The sequence below is a fragment of the Podarcis vaucheri genome (assembly GCF_965113315.1).
Source record: "Podarcis vaucheri genome assembly, chromosome: 16".
Lineage (NCBI taxonomy): Eukaryota > Metazoa > Chordata > Lepidosauria > Squamata > Lacertidae > Podarcis > Podarcis vaucheri.
Genome location: NC_138754.1, coordinates 93,236 through 117,543, shown reverse-complemented (window position 1 = coordinate 117,543; position 24,308 = coordinate 93,236). Strand labels below are relative to the sequence as shown.

General features: G+C 54.1%; 2 protein-coding genes and 1 long non-coding RNA gene across 6 annotated transcripts in view; 2 read left to right on the top strand and 1 right to left on the bottom strand.

The window, feature by feature from the left end:
- The window catches only part of INSRR (insulin receptor related receptor), a 36,059-nt gene extending 27,560 nt beyond the window's left edge, over nt 1–8,499 (top strand). For 2 of the 3 annotated variants that reach the window (XM_082202041.1, XM_082202043.1), the window contains exons 13-22: nt 615–751; nt 1,248–1,413; nt 3,379–3,490; nt 3,807–3,877; nt 4,325–4,554; nt 5,079–5,189; nt 5,592–5,751; nt 6,001–6,130; nt 6,547–6,681; nt 6,998–8,499. In XM_082202041.1, coding sequence (XP_082058167.1) covers nt 615–751; nt 1,248–1,413; nt 3,379–3,490; nt 3,807–3,877; nt 4,325–4,554; nt 5,079–5,189; nt 5,592–5,751; nt 6,001–6,130; nt 6,547–6,681; nt 6,998–7,349 — 1,604 coding nt within the window. In that variant the 3' untranslated portion in view covers nt 7,350–8,499. The remainder of the gene's footprint in view (nt 1–614; nt 752–1,247; nt 1,414–3,378; nt 3,491–3,806; nt 3,878–4,324; nt 4,555–5,078; nt 5,190–5,591; nt 5,752–6,000; nt 6,131–6,546; nt 6,682–6,997) is intronic. The other variant, XM_082202042.1, reaches the window with a different exon arrangement.
- Nucleotides 8,500–8,963: 464 nt separating this feature from the next.
- Nucleotides 8,964–24,308, bottom strand: part of PEAR1 (platelet endothelial aggregation receptor 1) — a 35,569-nt gene continuing 20,224 nt past the window's right edge. Inside the window, exons 8-22 of one of the 2 annotated variants that reach the window (XM_082202099.1) lie at nt 22,429–22,565; nt 18,896–19,108; nt 18,511–18,685; nt 18,278–18,398; nt 17,876–18,039; nt 17,127–17,229; nt 14,579–14,725; nt 14,234–14,362; nt 13,894–14,022; nt 13,279–13,497; nt 12,818–12,930; nt 11,686–11,800; nt 11,157–11,219; nt 10,388–10,613; nt 8,964–10,107 (exon numbers count right to left, since the gene is read on the bottom strand). In XM_082202099.1, the coding sequence (XP_082058225.1) occupies nt 9,948–10,107; nt 10,388–10,613; nt 11,157–11,219; nt 11,686–11,800; nt 12,818–12,930; nt 13,279–13,497; nt 13,894–14,022; nt 14,234–14,362; nt 14,579–14,725; nt 17,127–17,229; nt 17,876–18,039; nt 18,278–18,398; nt 18,511–18,685; nt 18,896–19,108; nt 22,429–22,565 (2,214 nt within the window). In that variant the 3' untranslated portion in view covers nt 8,964–9,947. Of the gene's footprint in view, nt 10,112–10,387; nt 10,614–11,156; nt 11,220–11,685; nt 11,801–12,817; nt 12,931–13,278; nt 13,498–13,893; nt 14,023–14,233; nt 14,363–14,578; nt 14,726–17,126; nt 17,230–17,875; nt 18,040–18,277; nt 18,399–18,510; nt 18,686–18,895; nt 19,109–22,428; nt 22,566–24,308 lie in introns of both variants that reach the window. The other variant, XM_082202100.1, reaches the window with a different exon arrangement.
- LOC309520786 lies at nt 19,081–22,401 on the top strand. The gene is made up of 3 exons (XR_014214419.1): nt 19,081–19,506; nt 20,502–20,661; nt 21,388–22,401. It is a non-coding gene; the product is annotated as an uncharacterized lncRNA (long non-coding RNA).

The following is a 24,308-nucleotide window of genomic DNA, read 5'->3' as shown; positions in this document are numbered from 1 at the left end:
AATCAACTGGCTCTTCCCTACCGGAATGATCGGGGCAGCCTGTCTCAATTCGTCACCTCCAGTGAAATGGGAAGATGTCACCCAGTGCATCTGCCCCCCCCCCCTTGCTGCCCCTGCGGTGCCTCGATTACTGGAGTTGTGGGGCTGTGGCTTCCAGGTTCTGAGGAGATCATGCAGAGGCCACACGCCAGCTTCCCAAGACTTCATTCAGCAAGGCACTCCATCTCACTTCCTGGGGCCTCAGGAATGTTGCGCAGGGCTCTCATGAGATCTTGCTGGAACTTGGAAGCTGCTGCAACTGCTTCTCTGGTGGTGACGGTGGCAGGGGCTCATTTGTGGAGTCACACTTTGGATTCTGCCACCTGAGGCAGTTGCCGTAGTCTGCCTCATGGGTGGTCCGGCTCTGGGAATGATGCAAATGTGATCCAGGAATAAGCATTTTGCACAAGGTGTCCCATGAGCTATGAAGAGCTCTGCGCTCCTTCTCGCCCTGCCTGGGCAAGGGGTAGAAGGAAGGGAGCGTGTGATGGTCTTCCGTCAGCCGTACTAAATCCCACACCTGACTCCACTTGAAGCCGACTCAGGAGCTCCTTTGCTTTGCTCTCTCTGCTCAGCTCTAGCCGACAACATCCCTGGCAACGTGACCTGGGAGCCAGCAGGGAAAAACCGCGTCCTCCTCAAGTGGGAGGAGCCGAAGAACCCCAACGGACTCATCCTCAAGTACGAGATCAAGTACAGCCGGGAGAGTGAGGTGAGGAAGGGGCTGGAGGGCCAAGCGCTGGAACATTTATTAGCAGCAGGAGGCGGAAGGTTGGGAGATTCAGGACAAGCAGGAGAGAGGAATTTGCTGCTGCACAAGGTAGCGATGGCAACTGACTTCAAAGAGGGATTAGACATGTTAATGGAGGATAAGGCTCTCTAATGTTACTAGTAGTCATGATGGATCAGAGGCAGTGTCCTCAGCAACACCAGCAGTGGGGATAGATCCCTTCGGGGCATCTGGTTGGTGACTGTGAGAAGGAGCAGGATGCTGGAGTAGTTGGTCCCCCTTTGGCCTGATCCAGCAGCAGTAGCATCCTGGCTCTGGTTAACTAGACCCTGCCACTTGCAGCCACTACATCCTTGCCCCCCCCCAGCAGCCACCAGCCTGGTGTTTCAAACTTCCCCACCTCCCAGAGTGATCCACAGGCCCCTGAGGCACCACTCACGCCTGTCTCCTCCTCGGTTTCCTTCTTCCTCTCCTGCAGAAAGTCACCTCGGTTGTCTGCGTCTCTCGCCACCGCTACACTCGGAATGGGGGCTATCTCCTCGACCTCCTCCAGCCTGGAAATTACTCTGCCAAGGTCCGGGCCACTTCACTGTCAGGGAACGGCTCGTGGACCGGACTGATCAAGTTTTACATCCTGGGGCCGGGTAGGTGGTGGAGGGTGAGCGAAGGCAAGGCAAGCAGAAGAGAGAAGGAAGAGAAGGGTTGACTTGGACTAAGCAACCCTGGCAGTTCAGGGAGGTTCATCTGGTGACACAATGGAGAAACCCTGTGATGATGCCGGGGGGGGGCAGCGGGAGGCAGAGCAAGCAAGGACGCCTGGAGCAGTTTGCATCTCTGGTTTAACTTCTCATGAAAATGTGGCCCCAGATGCTGGCAGGTGGGGTGTTCTGGGGAACTCCAGAAAAAAGGTTTTCCTTTAGGCCACTTTCAGAGCAACCTTGGGGGCTAATGGTGAAAGAGATCCCTTCGGGGCAAAGAGGAGAAGCACACAGCTGCTTGGATGAATGAAAACAGGGGAGGGGGACCTGCTGCTGTTCCTGGGCTCCAGCCCCAGGAGACAGCAGGGCCAGCTGCCTGGAAACTGGTGGGAGCTGTAGTCCAGTCCTCACCCCCTTCCACAAATAGATGGTGGCTTTGTGGGCCTTGGTGACAAAAGGAGACTAATCAGCCCCAAAAGTGAGCATCACCCAGGAACTAGCCTGGCACTCTATGTGGGGCTACGTAGAGTGACCCAATTAATCCGGAATGCGGCAGCTAGACTGGTGACTGGGAGCAGCTGCTGGGACCATAAAACACCAATCCTGAAAGACCTACATTGGCTCCCAGTACGTTTCCAAGCACAGGTCAAAGTGTTGGTGCTGACCTTGAAAGCCCCACATGGCCTTGGCCCACTAGACCTGAAGGAGCGTCTCCATCCCCATCGTTCTACCCGGACACTGAGGTCCAGAGCCGAGGGCCTTCTGGCAGTTCCCTCCCTGCGAGAAGATTACAGGGAACCAGGCAGAGGGCCTTCTTGGTGATGGCTCCCACCCTGTGGAACACCCTCCCATAATAAACAATTATCCGACTTTTAAAAGACATCTGAAGGCAGCCCTGTTTAGGGAAGTTTTCAATGTTTGATCTTTTATTGCTTTATTATTATTATTATTATTATTATTATTATTATTATTATTATTATTATTATTATTATTGGAGCTGCCCAGAGTGGCTGGGGAAACCCAGCCAGATGAGCGGGGTATAAATAATAAATTTTTATTATTGCTATTATTAAGATTTTAACACTTGCTAGATCCAGGGATTAGAGTAGTCTGGCTCCCACAAACTCACAATAATACATAATTTTATTTGTATGCTGCCTTTCCATAGTTCAAACCATGCTTGAGGTGGCATACAACATGAAAAAATACAGTATTACAGAAATAATCACCAACAATAAATAAAACATTAAAAAATACACAGCCAAATTGGACAATTTCCACATAAATCTTAATAAAATCTAAAATAAAGATTTAAAAAATCAGTAACAACCCCTTTTAACACCCCCTCCCAAAACAATATACTCCAGTCCAAGTGTCTAGAGATTAATAGATAGAAAAGGGAGCAACTGCTTCAGTAATCAAGTCTCCAGTAATCAAGGCTGCCTTTGTGCAGAAAGTGATGTGGTCTCTCTACCTCTAGGAGCACAGAAGGGAGGATGTTTATGGGGACAACATTTCTATTCCTCAGAGGCTTGTCCCATCCACTTAATTGGGGAGCCCAAATGACGGCCAGCAGTTGTACCAAAATGCTGTGGGTCATTTGGTGCGTAAATTTAGAATCCTTTTTTATCACGTGGTGCCAAATGTTAGGAAAGCAGACAAAATATTGCCCCAGACCAGCAAATGGAATTCAGAGCAGCCGTTGAGTGGGGTGTGTGCGTGTGAGTTGTGTACATGTTGTTTCTAAGAGCCTGAAATGGCCCAGGAGTCCCCCTTAGGATATTAAAACCACACAAACAAACCCAGTTGGGGCAAGTTGTTTGATCAATGTTAACTAGTTGTGTAATAATTACATGTTTCTTTCTCTGCCCCCCCCAAAAAAACTTACTTCCATCATGAACCCCTTACAAGTAGAGGAAGAGGAACCCGGGAACTTCTATGTGCTCTTGACGCTGATGCCCGTTGTCTTGATGGTGGGGATCACTTGCCTGGCCGTCTTTGTTTTCTTATACAACAAGAAAAGGTAATATGGAACTGGCAGGACACTGGCACTGTTAGAGGTGCCCCCCCCCCGCAACACGGAGTGGAGAATCTGTGGCCCTCCAGACGTTATGGGTCTCCATCCCCCAAGAGCCAGCCTGGCTGATGGTCAGTGTGCCCCCCCTTCCAGAGTCACACTTTCTACTGGCAAAGAAGTGTTGATTTAACTTGACATGGACCAGGTCAGCAATGACGCTGGACCAAAATCCCACAGGAGGGTCCTAAGGGGGAGGGGAACTCACCGCCACTGGGGTCCCTGCCCTGCAAAGGACCTTGAGCCCTTTGTCTCTCCCTCCCAGAAGCACAGAGGGATACCCCAGTGGCACGCTGTACGCCTCAGTCAACCCTGAATACTTCAGCACCTCAAACAGTGAGTACGGCTCACCTTTCGAAGGCAGAGGCGGGCAGGACACCATTTCCACAGGGGCACCCTCTGTCTGAGGGGGCAAAGGTGGAGCATTGCTGTGGAACTGACTGATGCTGCTGCTGATGCCCTAAGCCTCCCCTGTCCCTAGCCGGGGGCTCTCCAGGTTGTCCTGGACTCCCGGCTTGCATCATCATCCCTGAGTGCGCTGGGACTGACGGGAGTTTTGGTCCAGATCGTTTAGAGGGCACCAGGTTGGGGAAGCAGCAGCTGTGCCCCCTCCCCACTCAGTGTTGCAGCAGGGCTTGTGCAGGAGGACGCCCCACCTGATTCTACCCTTGGCCTTGCCACTCCGTCACCTTCCAGGCCCCCCAGCCTTGCCCCCGGGGGGCATATGTGTGTGCCCCACACCGAGCGCTCTGTGCTTTTCCTTCGGTGCCTCTCCTTGGCTAGTGTACGTCCCGGACGAGTGGGAGGTGCCACGGGAGAAGATAACGGTGCTGCAGGAGCTGGGCCAGGGCTCCTTTGGGATGGTCTACGAAGGGCTTGCCGAGGACATTGAGCAGGAGGGAGAGAAGACCAGGGTGGCCCTGAAGACGGTCAACGAGTTGGCCACCACGCGGGAGCGCATCGAGTTCCTGAATGAGGCCTCGGTCATGAAAGCCTTCAGGTGCCACCACGTGGTAAGTGGGCCGGCCCTCCCCTTGGACAGCCGAGTTTGGGCGTCAGGAAGAGCTGCTATTGTTGTGCTTTGTTCTCCCAGGGGGAGACACTCGTGGGACATTCTGCCTCGGGGGCCAAAATGACTTGATCAGCCTCGGGGATTATGCAACTTGATCTGTGGGCTGGTGGGCAGCGTCTGCTGCAAAATACCTCAGGGCAGCCCTGCATGGATTCCCAGAGAGGAACAGGCTAGATTTCAGCTTCCATGTGGTTGGATGACGTGGGGTGTGCCAAAGTTGGTGTTTGGATGACCAATTGCAGCAATGCAAAGAGGGAGAGTCGTTGTCCCCGTCTTGCTCTGCTAGAGGGTCGGAGGTGCTCATCCTGCCCCATTCAACTCCGCAGTGTGGGAATGCTAAAACTGGCCTACTCTGTGGGGGTGGCGTTAGGGTTACTGGACCCCCCCCCTCCTGTGTGCGCGCTGAGCACTTTGAGAGCGTCCTCTACATGCCAGCTGGCCTCTTTTATCTCTGCTGGCTCTCAGGTCCGTCTTCTTGGCGTAGTCTCCCAGGGCCAGCCTGCCTTGGTCATCATGGAGCTGATGACGAGGGGGGACCTGAAAAGCTACCTCCGTTCCCTCAGGCCGGAAGCTGAGGTGAGTGACTTGCAGAGCCTCCCCCAGCCTTTCCTCCAGGGCTCAAGCAAAGCAGCCTGCTTGGGTGGAGAAGCAGTTGCACCTGTTTGCAGCAGAGCAACATGTCGCCAATCCAGTCCAAAGCCAGAGGGTGGGGATTGCCCACATGAAGCTATGGGAAGCTGGGCTTTCACTTGTGCTGAAGTTCCATTGCCCAGGGCCCTGAGGGAGTTCATAAACTCCTTTCCCATCTTGGAGGGTGGCGTCCAGTCTGGGGTCTTCTTGCCTGCCGGCTTTTGCCAGCTTCGATAGTATGGAGACAGACTGAGCGCATGGCATTCTCCGGGAGTGGCTGAGAAGAAGTCCTGTTGGTCTCTTCCCCCCTGCCCTGGGACAGGCTATTTTGTGGTTCTTTCTCTCTAGAATAACCCTGGCTTGCCTCCCCCGTCGCTGAGGGACATGATCCAGATGGCTGGCGAGATCGCGGATGGCATGGCCTACCTGAACGCCAAGAAGTTTGTCCACCGGGATCTTGCTGCCCGCAACTGCATGGTGTCAGAGGACTTCACTGTGAAAATTGGGGGTGAGGCCAGGTTGGGGTTCAGGGGTGTTATCATTGTCATTCCCTACGAGTAGAGGTGGTCGTGGTTGAGGCTCGCATGCCCAGGGGGGCAGCAGTGTTTGTTTGCTGCAGCAACAACCCCTCCCCCATTTCTGGTGGCCCCGGCCTCCCTGGACCAGACCTCCTGTTGCCCCAAGGGCTCCCTGCAGCTCTGACTGCTGCCTGTCTCCCTCCCTGCCAAATTCTCTTCATCTTGGTTCCCCTCAAAAGATTTCGGCATGACCAGGGACATCTATGAGACGGACTATTACCGCAAAGGGGGGAAAGGTCTGCTGCCTGTCCGCTGGATGTCCCCGGAAGCCCTGAAGGATGGCCTCTTCAACACACACTCGGACATCTGGTGGGTGCTTGGGAGAGGTAGGGGCAGGCTTGTCCTCCAGAGCAGCAGGGGGCGGGGGGGGGCAGCAGGTTTCTAGTCCCAGGGAGTTCTGGCACACCTTTGTTCACCCTTCCATGGTATTTTCACTCAAGGATAATCTGGGACTGGAAGCAGGTACTTTCAAGGATGTGTGTGACAGAGGCTGAGGGTGGCCGGTGTGGCTCCTGCTCACGTCTTCTTTGCTGGTCTTTGTGGGGCAGAGGGAGGAGGCGGAGGCCCTGCACTTGAGCAGCATCTTGGTTTGGACCCTCGTGTGGGGGGGCCTGTCTGCTCCCTCCCACCGTAAACCTTGCGAAGAGCAGCTGTGCACAATGGCTGTCCTCCCCTGTGGCCTGTGGCAAGAGGCAAGGAGGAAGAGGCTGACTCTTCTCTTGCAGGTCCTTTGGGGTGGTGCTGTGGGAGATCGCCACGCTGGCTGAGCAGCCCTACCAGGGCATGTCCAACGAGCAGGTCCTGCACTTCGTGATGGACAGCGGCGTCCTGGAGAAGCCAGAGAACTGTCCCCAGAAGCTGTAAGCGCCTCACCAGTGTCTGTCTGTCAGTCCATCCAGGTAGCATCTGGGCTGTGCAAAGGCAGATGCGCCTCCCTCCCCCTCCCTTCCCCTCGGGCCCCTTGATGGCAGCCCTGCATGGCCTGTGGGGGCCTCCCCATCTGGGCCCCCACAGCAAGGCGGCTTGAAACACTCCTCCTCTTGGGAGCCAGCAGCAGGCTGGTGTCAAGGCTGCCTTGTGGAGCCTTTGGGGTGGGGGTGGTGCAGCAGTGGAGGGGAAGGTGACCCCCTGCCCTTCTCACTCTCCACCCCCCTCCTGCCCTTGTGGATCTTCCAGCCACGAGCTGATGACCTGGTGCTGGCAGCAGAACCCCCGCCTGCGCCCCACCTTCGCCCAGATCCTGGAGAGCATCAAGGACGACATGAGCGCCGCCTTCCGCACCCACTCCTTCTTCCACAGCCTGGAGAACAAAGGCTGCAGCTCCTGGGAGGCTTCGGACACAGAGACGGAGCAGCTACTTCTGAGTGGGGGGGAGGAGGAGGAGGAGGAAGCAGCACCTGAGCCGGCCCCCCCTCAGGGCGCCCCCGTCCCCAATGGCAGCCCACTCCTCGCTCTGGGCCTTGGCAGGGACCCCTTGCAGAGCCAGCCTACAAACTGCTGCCAACCCAATGGGAAGGTGGGCCTCTGAAGAGGGGCCCACCTCACAGGAGACCCCCCCTTGCCCTCTTTGGGACCTGCTGAAAAGCCAGGGTGCTTCTGGGCTGCCGGAGTGGAGAAAGGACCCCTTCCAGGAGGAGGACCACCTGGGGACACTCCCTCAGGGTGACAGGATGGAGTCTCTTTTGAGGAGAAGATGGCTTGGCCGGGCGCTCCTTTTCTTCCCGAGGGCCTTGGCCCGCTCTGGCCGCCTGCAGGTTGCCTTGCAGGCATTTCTCCCTTCAGCCACTTTGGGCAGCCTCCTCCCTGCCCCCCATCACGTGGGCTGTGGCTTCGTGGGGAGCATTTGCAATCCTTCGGCTGGGGCGAACTGGCCCAGGAGCAAAGATACACCTATGCTCTGTGTGGCAGCCTTGCCCAGGGGTTTCACGCTCCTTTGTTGGACTGGTGCCCAAGTGAACTCCTGGGCCGTGGGGCTAAAAGGTGCAGCCAGCGCCTGTGAAGGAAGCTGAAGGCCAAATGGACTGGCTGAAGAGCTGCCTGGCTTTGGGAAGGTCGAAGGACGGGCAGACTTTCCCACAGCCCATTCCTGCCTCTGGGTGTGTGTTGGGGATGCGGGGCCACAAATGTGTTCATCCCCACAGCCACTCCATACCTCACCTCTCTTCCAGAATGGCACCCAGACTGGCACACTTCTTTTTTAATAAATAGAAGAGTAACTAACGGCCTTGAGAGAGGCTTCCTGGGAAGTCTCCCGCCCAGTGTGGCCTTACTTTGCAAGGTCCCAGATTTTGGCCCGGCAGCCGGGGCCTCCTCCCCACTGCACTTTCCCAGCTGTTGCAAGGATCTCTTCAGACCAAGTGGCCACTTCAGCCCTAACGCCTGCTCCTTGTCACAGAGGAGATTCTGCAGTTTCACTGGCCTCCCCAGATGTGGACTAGAAGCACTTTGCTGAAGCTCAGGGGTCCAGGTGAGGGCACTCCCTGGATGGGGGGATCCTCTCTCCATGCAACCATTTGTGCTGCTTTGGATTCTGTGCTGGAAGAAAAGTCGGGTATAAACATAAGAGCCCCATCTCTGGAGCTGGCTGTGGCTGGGCTGCTCCTCCTCTCCCCCATTACTGACTGCAAAGGTGCTTTCGTTTTTGCTGGATGTGATCGGCTGCTTCCACAAAGTGAAGTGCAAGCAAGGGCTCTGAATAAACCACTCTGAATAACTCTGAATAAACCACTTTGTTTTCCCGTAGAGATGTCCAGGTGAGCCCGATGGGTGCCTCTTTTATCAGCACTGTGAGAGGCAGCTCTGCTCAAACTTGCTTCCAGCATGAAGAGCTGAAACCAACCTCCCTCCCATAGGAATTAAGTTTCTAATGGGACCAGGTGGTTTTATAATTAGCCCAACTGCAGCGGTGTTATTCCTCTGCATCAGCTGCTGGCTCCATGAAGATTTTTCCCTCACACGGAGACACACAAAAACACGTGTGTGATATAAGTGCATCTGCTCCAGCTCTGGGCGTCCCCACTGTGCTCATGTGGCGCCTCTAAGGTTCATAAAGGAATGTGGGCTTTTGACTGGAAAAGGTGCCCTCCTTCCCTGGCGCATTGATCTTTGAAGACTTTTCAAGAGTTTCTGACAGTGCAAAACGTGGCTTACAGAGTGTATGTGACCCCTTTGCACATGGATTTACAGACTCCTGCAAGGAAGTCAGGCTTATGAGTTCTGCTGGCTCATCCTCAGTTAAGCCTTTTCCTGTTGCAAAAAAAGCAAGACTGAAACTGCCTGCTTGGCCCTTCCAGGAGACAGTTTTGGGAAGGCGGATTGCAAGCTGTGGTTGGGGAAAGGGATTCTTGAAACAAAGTGTCGTCCTTGTTGCACCTTGTAATCCAGAGCGACTGACAGTGCAAACACACAGGAGGCCTCAAGAAGGGGGCTGCTATAAAATGCAGGGGGGGGGCAGACAATTCCTTTGAACATAGGAGTTCACTGAGATGAAGAACTTTCTAATGGCAAGAGATTTTGACAGTGGAACGGACTCCCTCAGAAAGTGGCGGCTCTCCGTCCTTGGAGGTTTTAAAGCAGAGGTTGGATGGCCACCTGGCCGGGATGCTCTAGTTGAGATTATTGCATTGCAGGGGGTTGGACTAGATGACCCCCTGGGGTCCCTTCTAACCCTATAGTTCTATGATTCTAATGAAGGTGATCTCTGTACCTGGTGCAACCCCCTGTTGGCCTATAAGGTGCTTTCCCCCTGCCCCACTTTGCTTTCTTTCATGGGACTGAAGAAGTGGCTAGTCTCTGTCAAAGTTGGGGGTGGGGGTGGGGAAGTGACAGAGAGATCTGCCCCCACCCGAGAAACGCTGGAAATGAGCCAAGCAGCCGTCCCCTTGATGCTGTGCCTCTGCTGGCGGCTGCCTTGGGAAATGTTCACAGCTAGTCAAAATGCCAGCCCAGGAGACTGGGCAAAGTGGTTCCTCCAGTGGCGCTGGGTCCAAGATCTGCCACGTCCTGCCCCCGTGGCAGCTGCGAAGAAGCCTGGTGTCCCGAGGGATGAAGGTCCTGCTGCTGCTGAGCCGGTTGGAACTCAGTCCTTCCCTGAGAAGGCGGGGGGGGGCAGGGGGCTCTGGCCTCCTCACCGGTCCTGCCTGTGGAGGGGGGGCGATGGCGGGTAGTGCCTGACGGGGGGCACGTCGTAGTGGGCAGGGATGTGGCTGTTCTTGGGGGAGTCGTAGTGGTTGGGGGGAATGGCGGAGGCTGCGTGTGAAGAGATGCCTCCTGCGCCAGCCGAGCAGCTGCCTGGAATGGGAAGAAGGAGGTCAGCGTTTCCACGGCACACAGAGGAGGGCGCAAAGTGAGGGCACGGGGAACCTCGGCCCAGTTGCAAAAATGGAAATGTTGAGGAACGGATAAAGCTGCCATCTGCTGAATCAGGCCAACCGCCCATCTCAGGCTCGTCTACACTGACTGGCAGCCGCAGCTCTCCAGGAGTCCAGGCAGGGAGTCCCTCTCTGCCTGGCACTGAGCTGCATCCCTTGCCACCAAGCAGGAAGGGAAATGAGAGCCATAAAACACCCCCCCATACCTCCTGCCTCCTCCTCCTCCAGGCTCTGGGCAGCCTCCTCAAAGAGGCCGATCTCGGCGTAGGACATCTCGCGCTTGACGGGGGACTTCATCTCCATGTAGCTTCCCTCTGAGGGCTTCCCTGTGAGGACCGGCAGGTCCTTGATGGTGGCATAGGGGTTCTCGCTGCTCAGGGAACTGTCGCTCCGTCGGTACAAGGTCTCCTCCTTGGCGTAGCCTGGAAGGGCAGGAGGGCTGAGGGGTCAGGGAGGGGCTTTGAGCAGCATCACAGGCTCCCTGCAAGGGCAGCTGCAGACCCCGCCCTGGACTTGGTGGCACCAGGCAGAAGTGAGGACAGAAAGGGCCCACCAGAACGATCCAGGGTTGGCGCGACCCCCCTATGAAGGAAGGTTGCAGTATTTGGGGCTTTTCAGTTTAGAGAAAGGAAGAGGAGGAGGAGGAGGAGGAGGAGGAGAGATGATTGGAGTGCATAAAATGATGCATGGTGTGTGGCAAAGTGGGCAGAGAAAAGTTTTTCTCTCTCATAACACCAGAACCTTTGGATGTCCCAAGGAAGCCGATTTTTGGAGGATTCAGGACAGATAAGAGAGTTTCCTCATGCTGGGCATAGTTAATCAGTGGAACTCCCTCCCACAGGAGGAGGGGAGGACCACCAACCTGGATGGAGGAGAAGACAAATTCGTGGAGGAGGAGAGGCCTATCAATGGCTGCTCTCCAGGACGGCTATGCTGTGCCCTCCACAGGCGGGCAATGCTCTTACCTTTGCTGTAATACCTTCCAAGTCCGTTAGTGTAGCTGTAGCTGCGGTCCATCTGGGGGCCTCCTGCCGAAAAGGAAACGGAGTCCAGGAGGGGGAGGGATTCTGTTGGGTGAAGCTCACTGGGTCTGAGCCCCAGAACCTATCAGTGGGGTTCAGACCTGGCACAGCACATGTGGAGGAGAGGACACCCTGACCAGCTGATGGTGGAAACAGACTCGTGTGAAGCCTCACAGCGACACCTGCTGCCATTTGGGGTCCATCAAGTTGCTGAAGGCGGTTCTGGAACATTCCTTGCTCCCTCATTTCCAGGGAGGCCTCCCGGTTTGCAGGAAAGACAAAACCCCTTAGGGAGAAATGTGTGCTGGGGTGGCTGCCCTTTGGGGAAGGGTCTCTACAGGAGCGGCAATGGGGACAAGTGTAGGGGGCTCTGAGAAAAAGTGGCCGTGTTCCTGAGTGACGGCCACAGATGGGTCTCTTTGCCTGCGCCCAGGGCTCGTGGTGGAGGAGGAGGGAGATGCCACAGCCTTACCTGGCTCCGCTGGAGTGGCCCTGTGGTGCTTCCAGTCGGCGGGCAGCGTGGCGTTGCAGTCGGCCCCACACACTCCCGGCCAGTCTTGCTCTAGGCTCTTTGTACTGCTGATCAGCTGGGGAGGGGGAAGAAAACAGGCAGTCACCCTGGCGCCAGACTGTGTGGGACCCTAACTCAAACAAAAGTTTCTCTCCAACAATTAAGATTCTTTATCCAAGACATCTGTGAAGGCTAGGGGTGGAATGGGCAAGGGCCTGGCAGATGAAAGTCCTGCCTTGGGGTGGGGCTTGTTATGGGGCTCCCTTTCCGGTCCATGTTTAAGCACTTGGCTTCTGCGCTCCAGGCACGTCTCCCTGTTTAAAACCCATCCCGGAAAGTGTCTGTCTTTCCCATCCCGGAAAGTGTCTGACCACAGCCAAGTGGGGCTCAGCAACATGGAACTGTCCAATGCCAGCTGCGGTTTGCAAGTGACCAAAATTGTGCCCTGCAGAAGCCACACTCGGCACCACAACTGGCTCCCTCCAGGGGTGCAAATCAGAAGAAGCCAAACATTACAGCTACTTGGGTTTTGGTTTCCACACAGGTGCCCAGACTGGTGAGCGGACTTTTTGTGCAGTAAAAAAGGAGGAAAGTGACGCTGCCACCACTTTGGAAGTTCTGCCTCCTGCAGCAAAGAGCCCAATCCCTGCGCACCTCTCAGATATGGGAGAGGAAATGTCCCTTTAGACATGCATTTATTTATTTTCCAACTCTAAAAGCACACATCTCTAAAAGCACACAACACACAATAAACTTCCTGACAATTTTGTAATCCTATGCTGTAAATTACAGTAGACCCACAACTTAACGTGTGATTTACTTACGAAATGGCAGCTTTGTGTCAGTGGTCCAGGAATAAATGAATGAATGCAAGGTGGGGAGAGAGCAGTTGAAAAGGGCGGCCTGAGATCTCACCAAGGCTCCCCGTCCCTTCCAGGGGTCTTCCTGACTTTGTGCACAAACCCCCAGAATGTAGCCCCCATGTAAGTTGTGGGCCTACTGCATAATGAATGCCCAAATGCCCACGCAGGTGAAAGGCCCAAGGCCACGGCCAGACCCGGAGTGGTGCTGCACTCCCCGGAGAGATCCTTACCTGGCTGGGGCCAGGCTGCTCAGGGGGGCTGGGGCAGGGGAGGCTGGGGCAACAGGGCGACAGGGTGTGGTAGCTGGGGTTGGAGTAGTAGTGGGTGCAGCTGGGAGGGACGTCTAGGCAGAAAGGCAGACGGAGACAGGTCAGTACAAAAGCCCCCCATTCTCTGGAAATTCACCGCCCTCACCATCCCCCCCCCACCCAATTTCATAGATATTGTAGAGCTGAATCACAGAATAGCAGAGTTGGAAGGGATCCCAAGTGTCATCTAGTCCAACCCTCTACAAAACTATAGGGTGGCCAAGCTGGCAGGTGACTGCCCAACCTCTGCTTAAAAACCTCCAAGGAAGGAGACCTCTTCACCTTCCAAGGGAGTCCCTTCTTACTGTCAGAACATTCTCCAAGACTTGAGTCTTGCTTTGTGAGGGTGGCGTGAAGAGAGAGCCAGGCGGGGCATTCCTCACCTGGCACAGCGTACTCTGAGGCATCCATCCTCGCTGTGGTGTAGGCCACAGCCATGTGGCGATGCTCCTTGTCCCTCTGCCAGTGCCGGTAGCAGAGGAAGGCCGCCAGCATGCCCACCAGCAGGACAGCCAGGGTGACGATGCCCATCACGGCCCCCAGGGAGGGGTTGCCGGCAGGAATGGCAGGAACCATGGTCAGGGGGGGCGGGTCGAGTGTCCCTGCACAGGGAGGCAGCAGAGTTGCACCTTCTTGCCAGAAATGGGGACCCCCATGTCTTGAAGAGCTTCTCTCCTCCTGGGTTCAGAGGGGACCACCTGCCCTCCACTGGCAGACAGGAGGAGATCTTCTCACCTCCCCACCGGAGCAGAGCCATTTCAGTTTCTCCACACCTGTCTCTGCTCACAAAAGTCTATTGTGGTGGATGCCCAAGGGGCCTTTGACCTGCCATGGAGCTTTAGCATTGGAAGGGATCTCCAAGGCTCACCCAGTCCAACCCCCCCACCCTGTAACGCAGGAATCACAGCTGAAGCATTCTCCGCCGCCTCCTCGCAGTTGAGAGCCCCTTTCACTCCATGGGAGCGGAGAGAGGGAAGCGGGGGCCTCTTGGTACTTACGGGTCTCACAGTGGGCTCCAGTGTAGCCAGAGGGGCACAGGCACCTCCCGGAGTCCGGCTCGCAGGGAGCCTCCCTCCAACACTGGCACCGCTGGGTGCAGCTGGCCCCAAAGAACCCTGCAGGGCAGCCTGTGGAGAAAGCAGAGCAGGCACAGAGGCGGCGGGTGGGTCGCCCGCCATTTGAAATGTAGGCAGAGCCCAGCTAAACAGGCCGGGCAGCCCAGGCACCCTCCCTTGGGGCACAGCAGCCAGCAAGAGGGTTGTGCCCAGGACTGGCCGTGTGCCAAAGTTTCTCCCCCTCCACTCCGCATTGTCTCCTTCCAACAAGTGGATAACTCACGTTCGGAGCAGTCACTGCCTGTCCAGCCAAGAGGGCAATCACACAAACCGTCCACTGGGTGGCAGATGGAGTGGTTGGCACACTTGCAGGGCACAGAGCATTTCTTGCCGTAACGCCCTGGCTGACAGGCTGGCGGGGGGGGGGGAGAGGGAGCTCAGTGTCAGAGCAGCAGACTTCTTGGGCTTCCCACCGCCTGTCCCCGTGGGGAGGGCAGTCTGCCCCGGCAGCCAGGGCCACCTTGGGCCTTGGCCTCCAAGGGCCCACTGAGCCCACCGAGACTCAGCCCCTCTGACACGCCCCCCCCCACTGGGCTGGCTCTCTTGGTAGGCTGGCTAGCTTACTTACGGCGCTGGCAGGTGGCACCCCGGAAGCCTGGGGGGCAGTCGCAGCTCCCATCCTTGGGGGAGCAGGTGGCCCCGTTCTTGCAGAGACACAGCTGGCTGCAGTTGGGCCCCCACAGGCCGCCTGCGCACTCCTGGCTGCAATTGGGGCCTGGGGGAGAAAGGAGCAGGAAGCAGCTCAGCACAAACTGCGAGTGGCTGACAGCAGGGAGGGAATCCTAGAGGCCTGGATTGCTCACAGAATCACCATAGCCTTAGACTACAATCAGAATTGTAGAGTTGGGTGGGGCACCCAGAATCATCCAGCCCAACCTCCCCCCCCAATCAGGCTTTTCACTCTGCCTTAGGCACTTTAACAACCAGTTTCCCCTTCTTTGTAGAGACAGAAAATGGCTATTACCAGTTTTCCGATTGTAGATTTTCACCAGCAGACAGATAAACCTCCAATTTGCCATTTTTCTTGTCCCACAATTTATTAAGAGAGGATGCCAATCTTTCTACCCATGAAGGGTGCTTACAAGGCGGTGGGTGCTCTTCAGCTTGCCCAAGCCCCCAGGCGCAGACAGCAGAAAACAGCCTTCATCAAAACATTTGAGGTTCTCCATGATTACTCTGATCTCCAGACTGAGATTAATAGTCAGATTACCTGTATCAGTCGCCACATAATGATCTTCTGTCAGTGGAGAACTAAAAGTAATTCCTAATATTTAGTTGGAAACTCCTGTCTAGCATTTTGAATCCATTAGTTCAGGTCCTCCCCTCTGGAGCAGCAGAAAACAAGCTTGTTTCATCTTATTAATCACAATCATCATCATCATCATCATCACATGGCCTTAGGAAAATTGCTTTTTTGAGGCACTGAAGGAAATGCAAGTCATGGTTTAGCAAGCAAAGCTTGCAGGGAAATGTATATATTTAAGATTTTATTGAATTTCTATACTGCCCTTCAGCTACAGGGTAGTTTAGCCTGACCACCAACGTCTGCACCAGCTAAAGTTTCCAAACCACCTTTTTTATGAGCCAAGAGGGCCAAGGGTCCAGAGGGCAAGTGGTCACTCTGACCACTCCAAGTACCTTCTCCACATTCTTACTAACTGAAACTCATCTGTCAGGGTTACTTCCAGATCCGAGCTCACAGAGGATCACGCTAGCCAGCGGTTGTTGATTAAAAGTCTTTATTGAGTTACAGTCTCCATTCTCGAGCTGCTGCGTGCAACCCTACGTCTTATGCTTAGATCGGCGAAGCTCCGTCTGAGTCTCCGCCCCTTGTGCACCAACTTAATATCCTAGCCCTGCTCCACCTTTTCCGCCTGACAGTTCTCCTCTGGGTCCCTCTGCCCCCCGGGGTCTCTTCCTTCCGGGATTCTTCTGACGCTGACCCCCCGGACCCTTCTGTCTCCTTGCGCCGGGCTTTAGGACCTGGCTCCCTTTCCGGGCTGCCTACTGCGCCACCTTCCTGTGCATTTGAACTTGGCGCGCGCGCCCAACCTTCCACTTTCCGTCTAACCGTCTCTTCGCTCCCCGATGGAGGTGTGGCCACTCCTGACTCGTGCCCTCCCTCCTGTTGTGAGCTGCCAGCGCTTGATCCCTGGCGCTCTTCCTCTTTCCTACTCTCTGGCGGTGACGCTGGTCCCGATCTCCAACTGCTCCCCTCTGAGTCCCCTCTGGCTCTTTCTTCCTGGGGTGTCCCCCTAGTCTCCCCCCTTGCCCTGGCCACTGGTGCTCCTTTTTGTGAATCTTCTGATTCACTGGAAAGACTCGGAGATCTCGGGTCGTCGTCATCACTCATCTTTTCTTCTGCCTCCTCCCCCTCGCTCTCTGTTTCCTCCCTTGCCCTCGCCTCTGCTCCTGAACCCCTGACATCATCCATCACAACAGGGCTAGACTGTGCTCTGGACACCCCATGAGATTCATCTGCTTTAACAGCAGAGTCAAGATTTTGGTGGATCCAAGAGATTTTACACTGAAAATGCTTCGCAAACAAGTCACAGTGAGCTCCTGCAGACTCTGCCACCTTTGTCAGGCCAGACTGTAAGAGAAGCTCTGCAGGACAGCACAGTGAGGCGGCCTTGGCTGCTCTCATTGCACTCGGGAGGCTCCCCCACCGGGTTCACTTGCATTTCACCAGACTTTCCCTCCACTAGCATTTGAGCCGCCTGTCAGGATAGTCCACATTTTGGCCAGGGCTTCAACAGGAGCGCCAGTCGTCTCAGCTGGAAAATCCCCCTGAGCTGCCTGGAAACCCACTGGATCCATCAGCCTCCAAGGGTGGACCATCCTCATAGGGATCTGTGCCCCCCGCACCTCTGCAAAGGTGAAAAGGTCAAGAAAGCCTCAATCTGAACAGGAAGTGATCTGACCATGACAAGGGACTGATGTCAGCATCCCCCACTTTCAGATCACCCTGAAAGAAGGAAGGGTTCCTCCAGCAGGCCTGCCTTGCCCTTAGGCCACTCACAGGTGGCTGGAACCCCAGCCTTGCCTGACGACCCCTAACCCTCTCCAGCCCAGGACCCACGGCAGGTGGGAGATTGAGCCCCGCCCCTGCTCACCTGTCCACCCAGGTAGGCAGTGGCATTGCCCCAGAACAGGATCACAGCGTTCTGCGTTCTGGCAGGAGCACCTGCTGCTGCAGCTAAGGCCGTAGAAGCCTTCCTAGGGGAAGGAGGGAGAGAGAAGGGGGCTTGCTCAGTGGACAGGAAGGCACAAGAGAAATCCCCCCACTAGTGGTTCTATCCCTCTTCACCAGCCACCCCTGGATTTGGAAAGGAGGGACTGTCCCGCCACCATCCCCTGCACAACTCTGGCAAGTCCCCGCTCCCCCACTCGTCAGGAAAGATGTCTCATGCACAAGAGGCATAGCCCAGGTGCCAAGGCAGGAGGCCGCTCCACAGGTGTGCCCAGGGGGCACCCCCAGCTCTGCAGTGAGGCGGGTCAGAAAGCAGCCCTTTGAGAAGCTCTGTTCCTGTCAGGCAGATCCTGGATCAGCCAGACTGGGCACACAAGGAGCTGGCAGCCTCAGCTTTGGCAACAGCCAGGGGCAATTGCCCACCCTGCTACAATCCATTTGCCAGAAGCAGGGCGATGCCCAGCTCCCATACCCCGAGTTGAGCCGCGTAAAGAGGGGAGGGGGAAACTGCCCACATGGTGCAGTGGGGGGACCTGGAAAAGGAAGTGGAGAAAGCCCCCCGCTCAGTCCTCTCCCGGGACAGCCACAGCAGCCCCCCAAAGGAACCTGTCTATATACTGGTGGCAGCTTAGCCCTGCTCCTTACCCCCTCCCTTTCCCAAGGGCCACCTACCGGGCAGGGCTCCTCACACTGGCGGCCATGCCAGCCTGCCGCACATGCGCATGCCCCACTGACCGGGCTGCAGGAAGCTCCGTTGGCGCAGCGGCAGGTCTCGTTGCAAGCAGAGCCCCAGGTGCCTGCGGGGCAAGGGAGGGAGCAGTCTGCGCCTTGCCAACCTGGGGGGGGGGCAAAATTGGCAGGAAACAAGGTGCCCAAGGCAGGGAGGGGGAGAGAGGGAGAACAAAGGGACACACAGAAATGGACCTTGGGTTTTCTGCCCCCTCCTTATGCTTTGCACTAGCAGAACATGCCAAGCCTGGCCAAGGGAAACAACTCCAGATGACCTCAAGGGATCCCTAAAGGCAGGTTCCCGTAACCTGCTGCCTCCCCACGTCTCCCCACCACCTTTCCTACCTTCCTTGCAGACACAGGTCCCGTCAATGGGAGAGCAGGCGAGGGCGTTGTGGCAGGTGCAAGGCAGGGAGCAGTTGACCCCAAAGGTCTCGGGAGGGCAGTGGCTGGAGCAGTGGGCACCCTGAGGGCACAAGATGGGCGTGAGCGGAAGGAGGGGCCAACCCTTTCCTGCCCATGCTAGATCTAGCCGTCCGCCTAGGACGGAAGCCCAGGGACCTCCGAGGGGGACTCACCATGTAGCCTGGCGGGCAAGCGCAGAGCCCCGTCTCGCCGCCGCAGGTCCCTCCGTTCAGGCACAAACAGGGCTCCTGGCAGCCAAAGCCGTGGTGCCCAGGGGGGCAGGTCTCGTTGCAGAAGAGTCCTGCCCAGCCCGGCTTGCAGGTGCATTCTCCTGAGAGTGGGTGGCAGCTGGGGGGGGGGGAAACAAGGAGATGGTGGCTACTCCCAGACATCTTCCCTCGACAGCTTCTAGCTTCTCTGAGCCTGGAGGCTGGGGGGGGGGAGGCCCAGAGAAGAAGGGCTTTGTGGGGGGCAGGGGGTGCAAAAGACAAATCTTCCCCACCTGCCAAATGGGGACAGATCAGTGGAGAAGCCCGTCCACTGTGTGTGCCCGCCTACCTCTGTGTGTGGTGCGGGTGGCAGAGGCAGGGCAGGTGGCAGGAGAGGCCGTGGAGACCTGGCAGGCACTTTCGCTCCTCGCAGCGGCTGCCCAGGAAGCCGGCTTCACAGAGGCAGGCTCCGTTGATGTGGAAGCAGCGCCCGCCGTTGGCGCAGTCGCACTCCTGCCCGCAGTCCTGCCCGTAGCGGCCGATGGGGCACTGCTCACGGCACCTGAGAGCGTGGGGAGAAAGAGACCACAGTTGTTATGGATAACGATTTAATTTCCTGAAATGGGAATGTTTGCTTAGGTGGATTTGCTGTGTATTTTTAGTATGGTATTTTTTTCCTTTGGCTATAGCTCTCTCATGTGATTGGCTGACTGTGAGTCACATGAGAAAGGCATTCCATTCTGTTGTGACTGTTATTCCAGCAACTGTCATTTTTTAACTGCCTTTTCTGCTCTTCTCTCTGTGTGAGTGAGGGACAATGGCTGAGAGAGAGAGGTTTATTCAGGATTCTGAGTGCCTGTCAGTGTGATCTGCCTGAAGTGAAGCAGACAGAGGAAGATCCCGAAATGTTAATAGGGAGAATCCTGTGCAGGAACAAAGTGAATAAGCATGAGATTGTAGGTATGTTCTCAGTTATATGTTTATGAAAGGAAAGTTCTTTGACTATAAAGGGTCTGGATATTCTATGGTCTTTATCAATCATCCAGAGGAGTTATTTAGCTTCCTAGCTGTAAGCTACTCTGCATATCATCAACACACACACACACACACGGGGGGGGGGGTGCAAAAGGATGTGGAGCTGATCAAGATCCATTTGAGAAAGGACATCGTTCTTCAGTATGTGGTTTTATGAAGCACCAGTGACAGCTGGCAGCAGATTCTGAATTTAGCACCATCCCCGTGGCTGCTTTTAAAGTCTGAGGGATTATTTTTCTATATGAAGGAAAAACTCATGGGGGGGGGCAGGGAGGGGCAAGCCTTGTGGCTGGCACAGCTGATGAGAGAGAACTGGGGCAGCGAGGTGCCCAGGAGAAAGGAGCTTTGCCCCCCCCAGCCCCTCAGCTCAGCCTCTTTTGCCAGGAATTGGGCTAAGGCAGGCTCCATGGGGGTGCTGCAAATGCCCCCCAGGTGTGCCTGCATCCCCCTGCATCCCCTGGCCTCTTCTCCTTCCTCTGACTTAGATGGGAAAACTATCAGGGGCTTAATTTTTCTCCTCCATTGTCTCTATTAAAAAGCTGACAGAGAGCAGTGTTTCCTTCCCCTCCAGGCTGCATCCTTTTCTCACCCAGGGGAAAGATCCACTCACGGGGGGGGGGGGGAGGGAACTGGCTTCCTCCATAAATACTCACCAACTGGGGCTGCAGCTGTTGAGCCGCACAGCAGGGAGAAGACCCCGGAGGAGGGGCTGGGGGGCAGAAGGAGAAGGGGCCATGGGGGCCAGCCTGTCCAGCTTGCCTTGGCCCACCCCCTGCCCCATGGGGACCCTCGTAAGGCCAATACAGGTATGCTACTTAGGTATTCCTTGTCTTCCCATCATCATTTCTTTTTTTATTTGCCATAGGTTTTATTAAAGTCAAAAAAAGATATACAAAAGCTAATATCCAATATCTTTTTAGAATCCCAAAGATGAAATAAAATAAAAACAGAAGCCAAAAAGAGGAACAGAAAAAGGGGGGAACGAGAAGAAAGCAAAAAAGGAAAAAGAATAAAAGGAAAACTTCTGGTTCTTTGTTTTTCTGCTATATATAGAATGTTATTCAAAACTTCCACTCCAAGGTGTAGCAGGAAACCCCCCCCCCAATCATTCAGTTTCTACAAACTTCACACACACTCACACACTACATACACTATGCTTCTGTTATAAATTCATAGAAAATCAACCATACGTTGGATTTGCAGTGTTCCACTTTTATTTTACTCCATGAAGGAAGGACTACAAAATGGGAAAGGTTTGATACAGGGCAGCCATAATCCCTTGAGCATCCCAGCACATCCACAGGAGCCCTGCCCAGTTGCTATGCCAACCCTGATGGTCCCAGACAGAAGACCATCAAGATCACAAAGAACTTGCATATGGGGGTGGATTCAGCATGGACTGGAACAAAGGACAATGATCAGATCTTCCCTCTGGGGGCAGGAAACTGCAAAGTCCCCTCTGTCACCAGGAAAATGACTCATGGGGAGGGGGAAAGGGGGAACCAGCCAGGTGACAGGACACTCAGGTTACCACCACCACCCCTCCCTCAACCCCTCCTTTCTGTGATGTATGCATGATGTTTCTGGGGGTGGGCTTGACCTACAGGATGGGAATTTCAAAAGTTTTTATAAGGCCTTGCACACCATTTTTCTGTGTCTTTCCTCTCTCCTGCAAGTGAGGGGAGCACCCTGTTGCAACAGTTCAATAAAGGCCAAGTCTACAGGCTGCTGATTTGCTCCAATTTACTCTGGTTGGTGTTTTTACTTTTTGTCCAAGGGGGCCCTCGGATTTTTCCGGTAACAAAGCTAACACCCAACTATTCCGCTTTCTAAAAACCAATATTTTCTTCAATTCTCAGACCCAGATATCATAAGTTCATTTCTTTTTTCATGCAAAAAGTCCAAAAGGGATTTCCAGTCTTTAGTAAATACCAACAATTATTTTTCTCTAATTAAACACATCAGCTTTGACATCTCAGCTAAGTCCAATCATTTTAGCAACCATTCCTCCATGGTAGGTAATGATGAATCTTTCTGTCTTTGTGCAAATAAAAGTCTCGCTGCTGTGGTCACATATTGAAATAATGTTCCATGGTCCTTCTAATTATATATCCATTACTCTTAGAAGGAAAAGTTCTGGCTTCATTTCATTGTTAACCTACAGCTCCCAATTCCATGTTTTCAGTCTCATCCGTTAGCATTTCTTCCAGTTCCCATTTGAATTTCTCCATAAAGTCTGTTGCTAATTTTGTAGAACGTGTATTAATTCTGTAGGTTTTGCTTATTTCATCCACTTCCCCTCAAAAAGTATGCAAGGCAATTAATCACTTTGTCCCCAATGTCTTCACCCTTCTGAATTTTAGGTAGAACTCTTTTCTCTCAGCTCCTTTAATGCCAAATTATCCAAATATATTTCCCTCTCTCTGTGTATTACTCCACTTTTCCAAAGTCTCCACTATCATTTAGTTACCTTATTTCTCCAGACAACAGAATAATCCTTTCTTCTATCCTAGCAACATGCTAGGTCAGCCGAACGCCTCCTAATGAACTGTTCCTTCTGGTCTTGCCAAATTTTTTTGGTCATTTTTAAAATCCAAACTGTCCATATAATTTTTAATTTCATTTTTAATTTCACTCACCTCTGGAAGAGATTTTGCTTCTTCTACCCTCATCTGCTGTGAAATGTCAACAGTGAGTGGGTTTTCTTTAGATGCCATTATTTCCTTTGCTGCCCTTTTCCTGGGACCCAAAATGATGAGTCTTGAGACCTTTTTACCCCCACCGCCCATTTCCTGCTTCACTTTTTAAGCATGTGGACACTCCCGCTGCCCGGTGGAGTCTACTCACCTCTCCCCCGTGTAGCCTGGAGCACACTGGCACTGCCCAGACTCCTGGTTGCAGAGGCCTCCGTTGTGGCACCTGCACTCCCCTTGGCAGCTGGAGCCAAAGCGCCCTTTGGGGCAGCGGAAGGAGCAGATGGAGCCCTGCATGGGGGGGGCAGAAAGAGAGCCCCGATCACAGTGGTGCCAAGCGCAAACCCTGCCCCCCAGGGATCAATCCTGCTTGTCCACAAGAAGAAGAAGCAACCAACTCCCTGCCTGGGCGGAGGCACCTAATGGCCAGCGTGGCCTCGTGGTTAGCGTGTTGGTCTGGGATTGGGGGGGGGGGAGCCAGAGTTCCGTTCCCCCACCCCAGCCATGAAGCTCACTGGGCATAACCTTGGGCTGGTCACCACCTCTCAGCCTCACCTCCCTCACAGGGCTGTTGTGGGGGGCTGTTAAATGGGGAGAGGGAGAGCCCCTTGGAGGAAAGGCGGGATGCAAAAGTAATAATAAGATAAATGAAATGAAATCATGCCTGGGCATGACTGTCAAAGCAGGAATGACTCTCTCAATGGGGTGCACAGAGAAAGAGGAGGGCACGCTTCCTGACCCCAAAAGCCTCCCTGCAGGGACAGTTCAAGGGCCCCTGAGGACCCTCGCACAGGGGGGAAATGGGGGCGGGGAGAAAGAAGGCAGGGGGCCTGCAATGAAAGGGGGCGATAGCTGGAGATGAGGAAGGAGGAGCTGCAGAGCCTTTCTTGCCACACCCTAAGCAGAGAAGGAATATACAAACTGGGGGGAAGTGGGGCCAGAAAGCCCAGGGCCCTCCCCTGCCCTGCAGCAAGGGGGCAGGAGGAAATCCCAGCCCCCACGTAGGTTGCAATGGATGCTGCCCCCAACCCCCCTGCAAAACTGTGGGATGTGAAACACAAGAGCAGTCATGTACAACCTTCCTAGAGTGAACATGTTTACACCTGGGGAGGAATGTTTGTCCAGCCAGCAGCTCAACTTCCTGTTTCCTTCTGGGCTGGGACAGACTTCCTCTGCATGGGACTAGAGGTGGGCGTGGCCTCACCTGTGCAGGTAACGACAAAAGCACAGGGCAGGGCAGCCATCTCTCTCTTTTGACTACATGCGTTGAAGAAGCAATATCTGCTTGGCCAAAGATGCTATCTTGGCCTCCAGCCAAGAGAAGACAAAGGGACTGTCTCCTTATGAGATAGTTTCTCTCTTTTTTTTAATGATATTTATTGAAAATTTTAAAATTACAAAGAAAAAAAGAAGGAAAAAACAAGAAAAAGAGAATAGAAAAAAGAGGCAACAGTAGATAAGAGTAACAATTAAACAATACAAATCAATAGAAACCAAAATCAAAAACAAAAAACAAAACACACAATACAACACAATCAAAAAACAAAAATATACAACAAATTTTAAAAACAAATCCAATATTCCCAAATCCTTAACTTTCATTAACTTATTCAATCAACCTCCTCACACCTCCCTTTTTTGTATTCTAGTTGTTAATTATCTCAGCAAATCCTTCCCATCTTTCACAATATTCTGTCATTAACCTTATGAGATAGTTTCAAGGTATATGTAACTTTTCTAAGCTAAGTCTGCCTTCTGGGATCCGACTGTGAACAGAATGTGAGTGAGTAAGCTCTTTTTATACTTTTATAGAAGACTTTTTCGTGTCTTATCTTTTATGAGGTAATAAGGGGAAAATACCAGAAAGGTTATTCTAGAGGCTTTAGCAAGCCTCAGCAAATGCATCCGCTGTGAGTTTAAAAGGGGGAATGTTACTCTGCTAAATTGTGAACTTGTTAACACAAGTTGGAAAGGCTATAATCGAACAATAGATCCTCTCCTGCATCCCTGAACATTCCCACAAAAACCCACTTT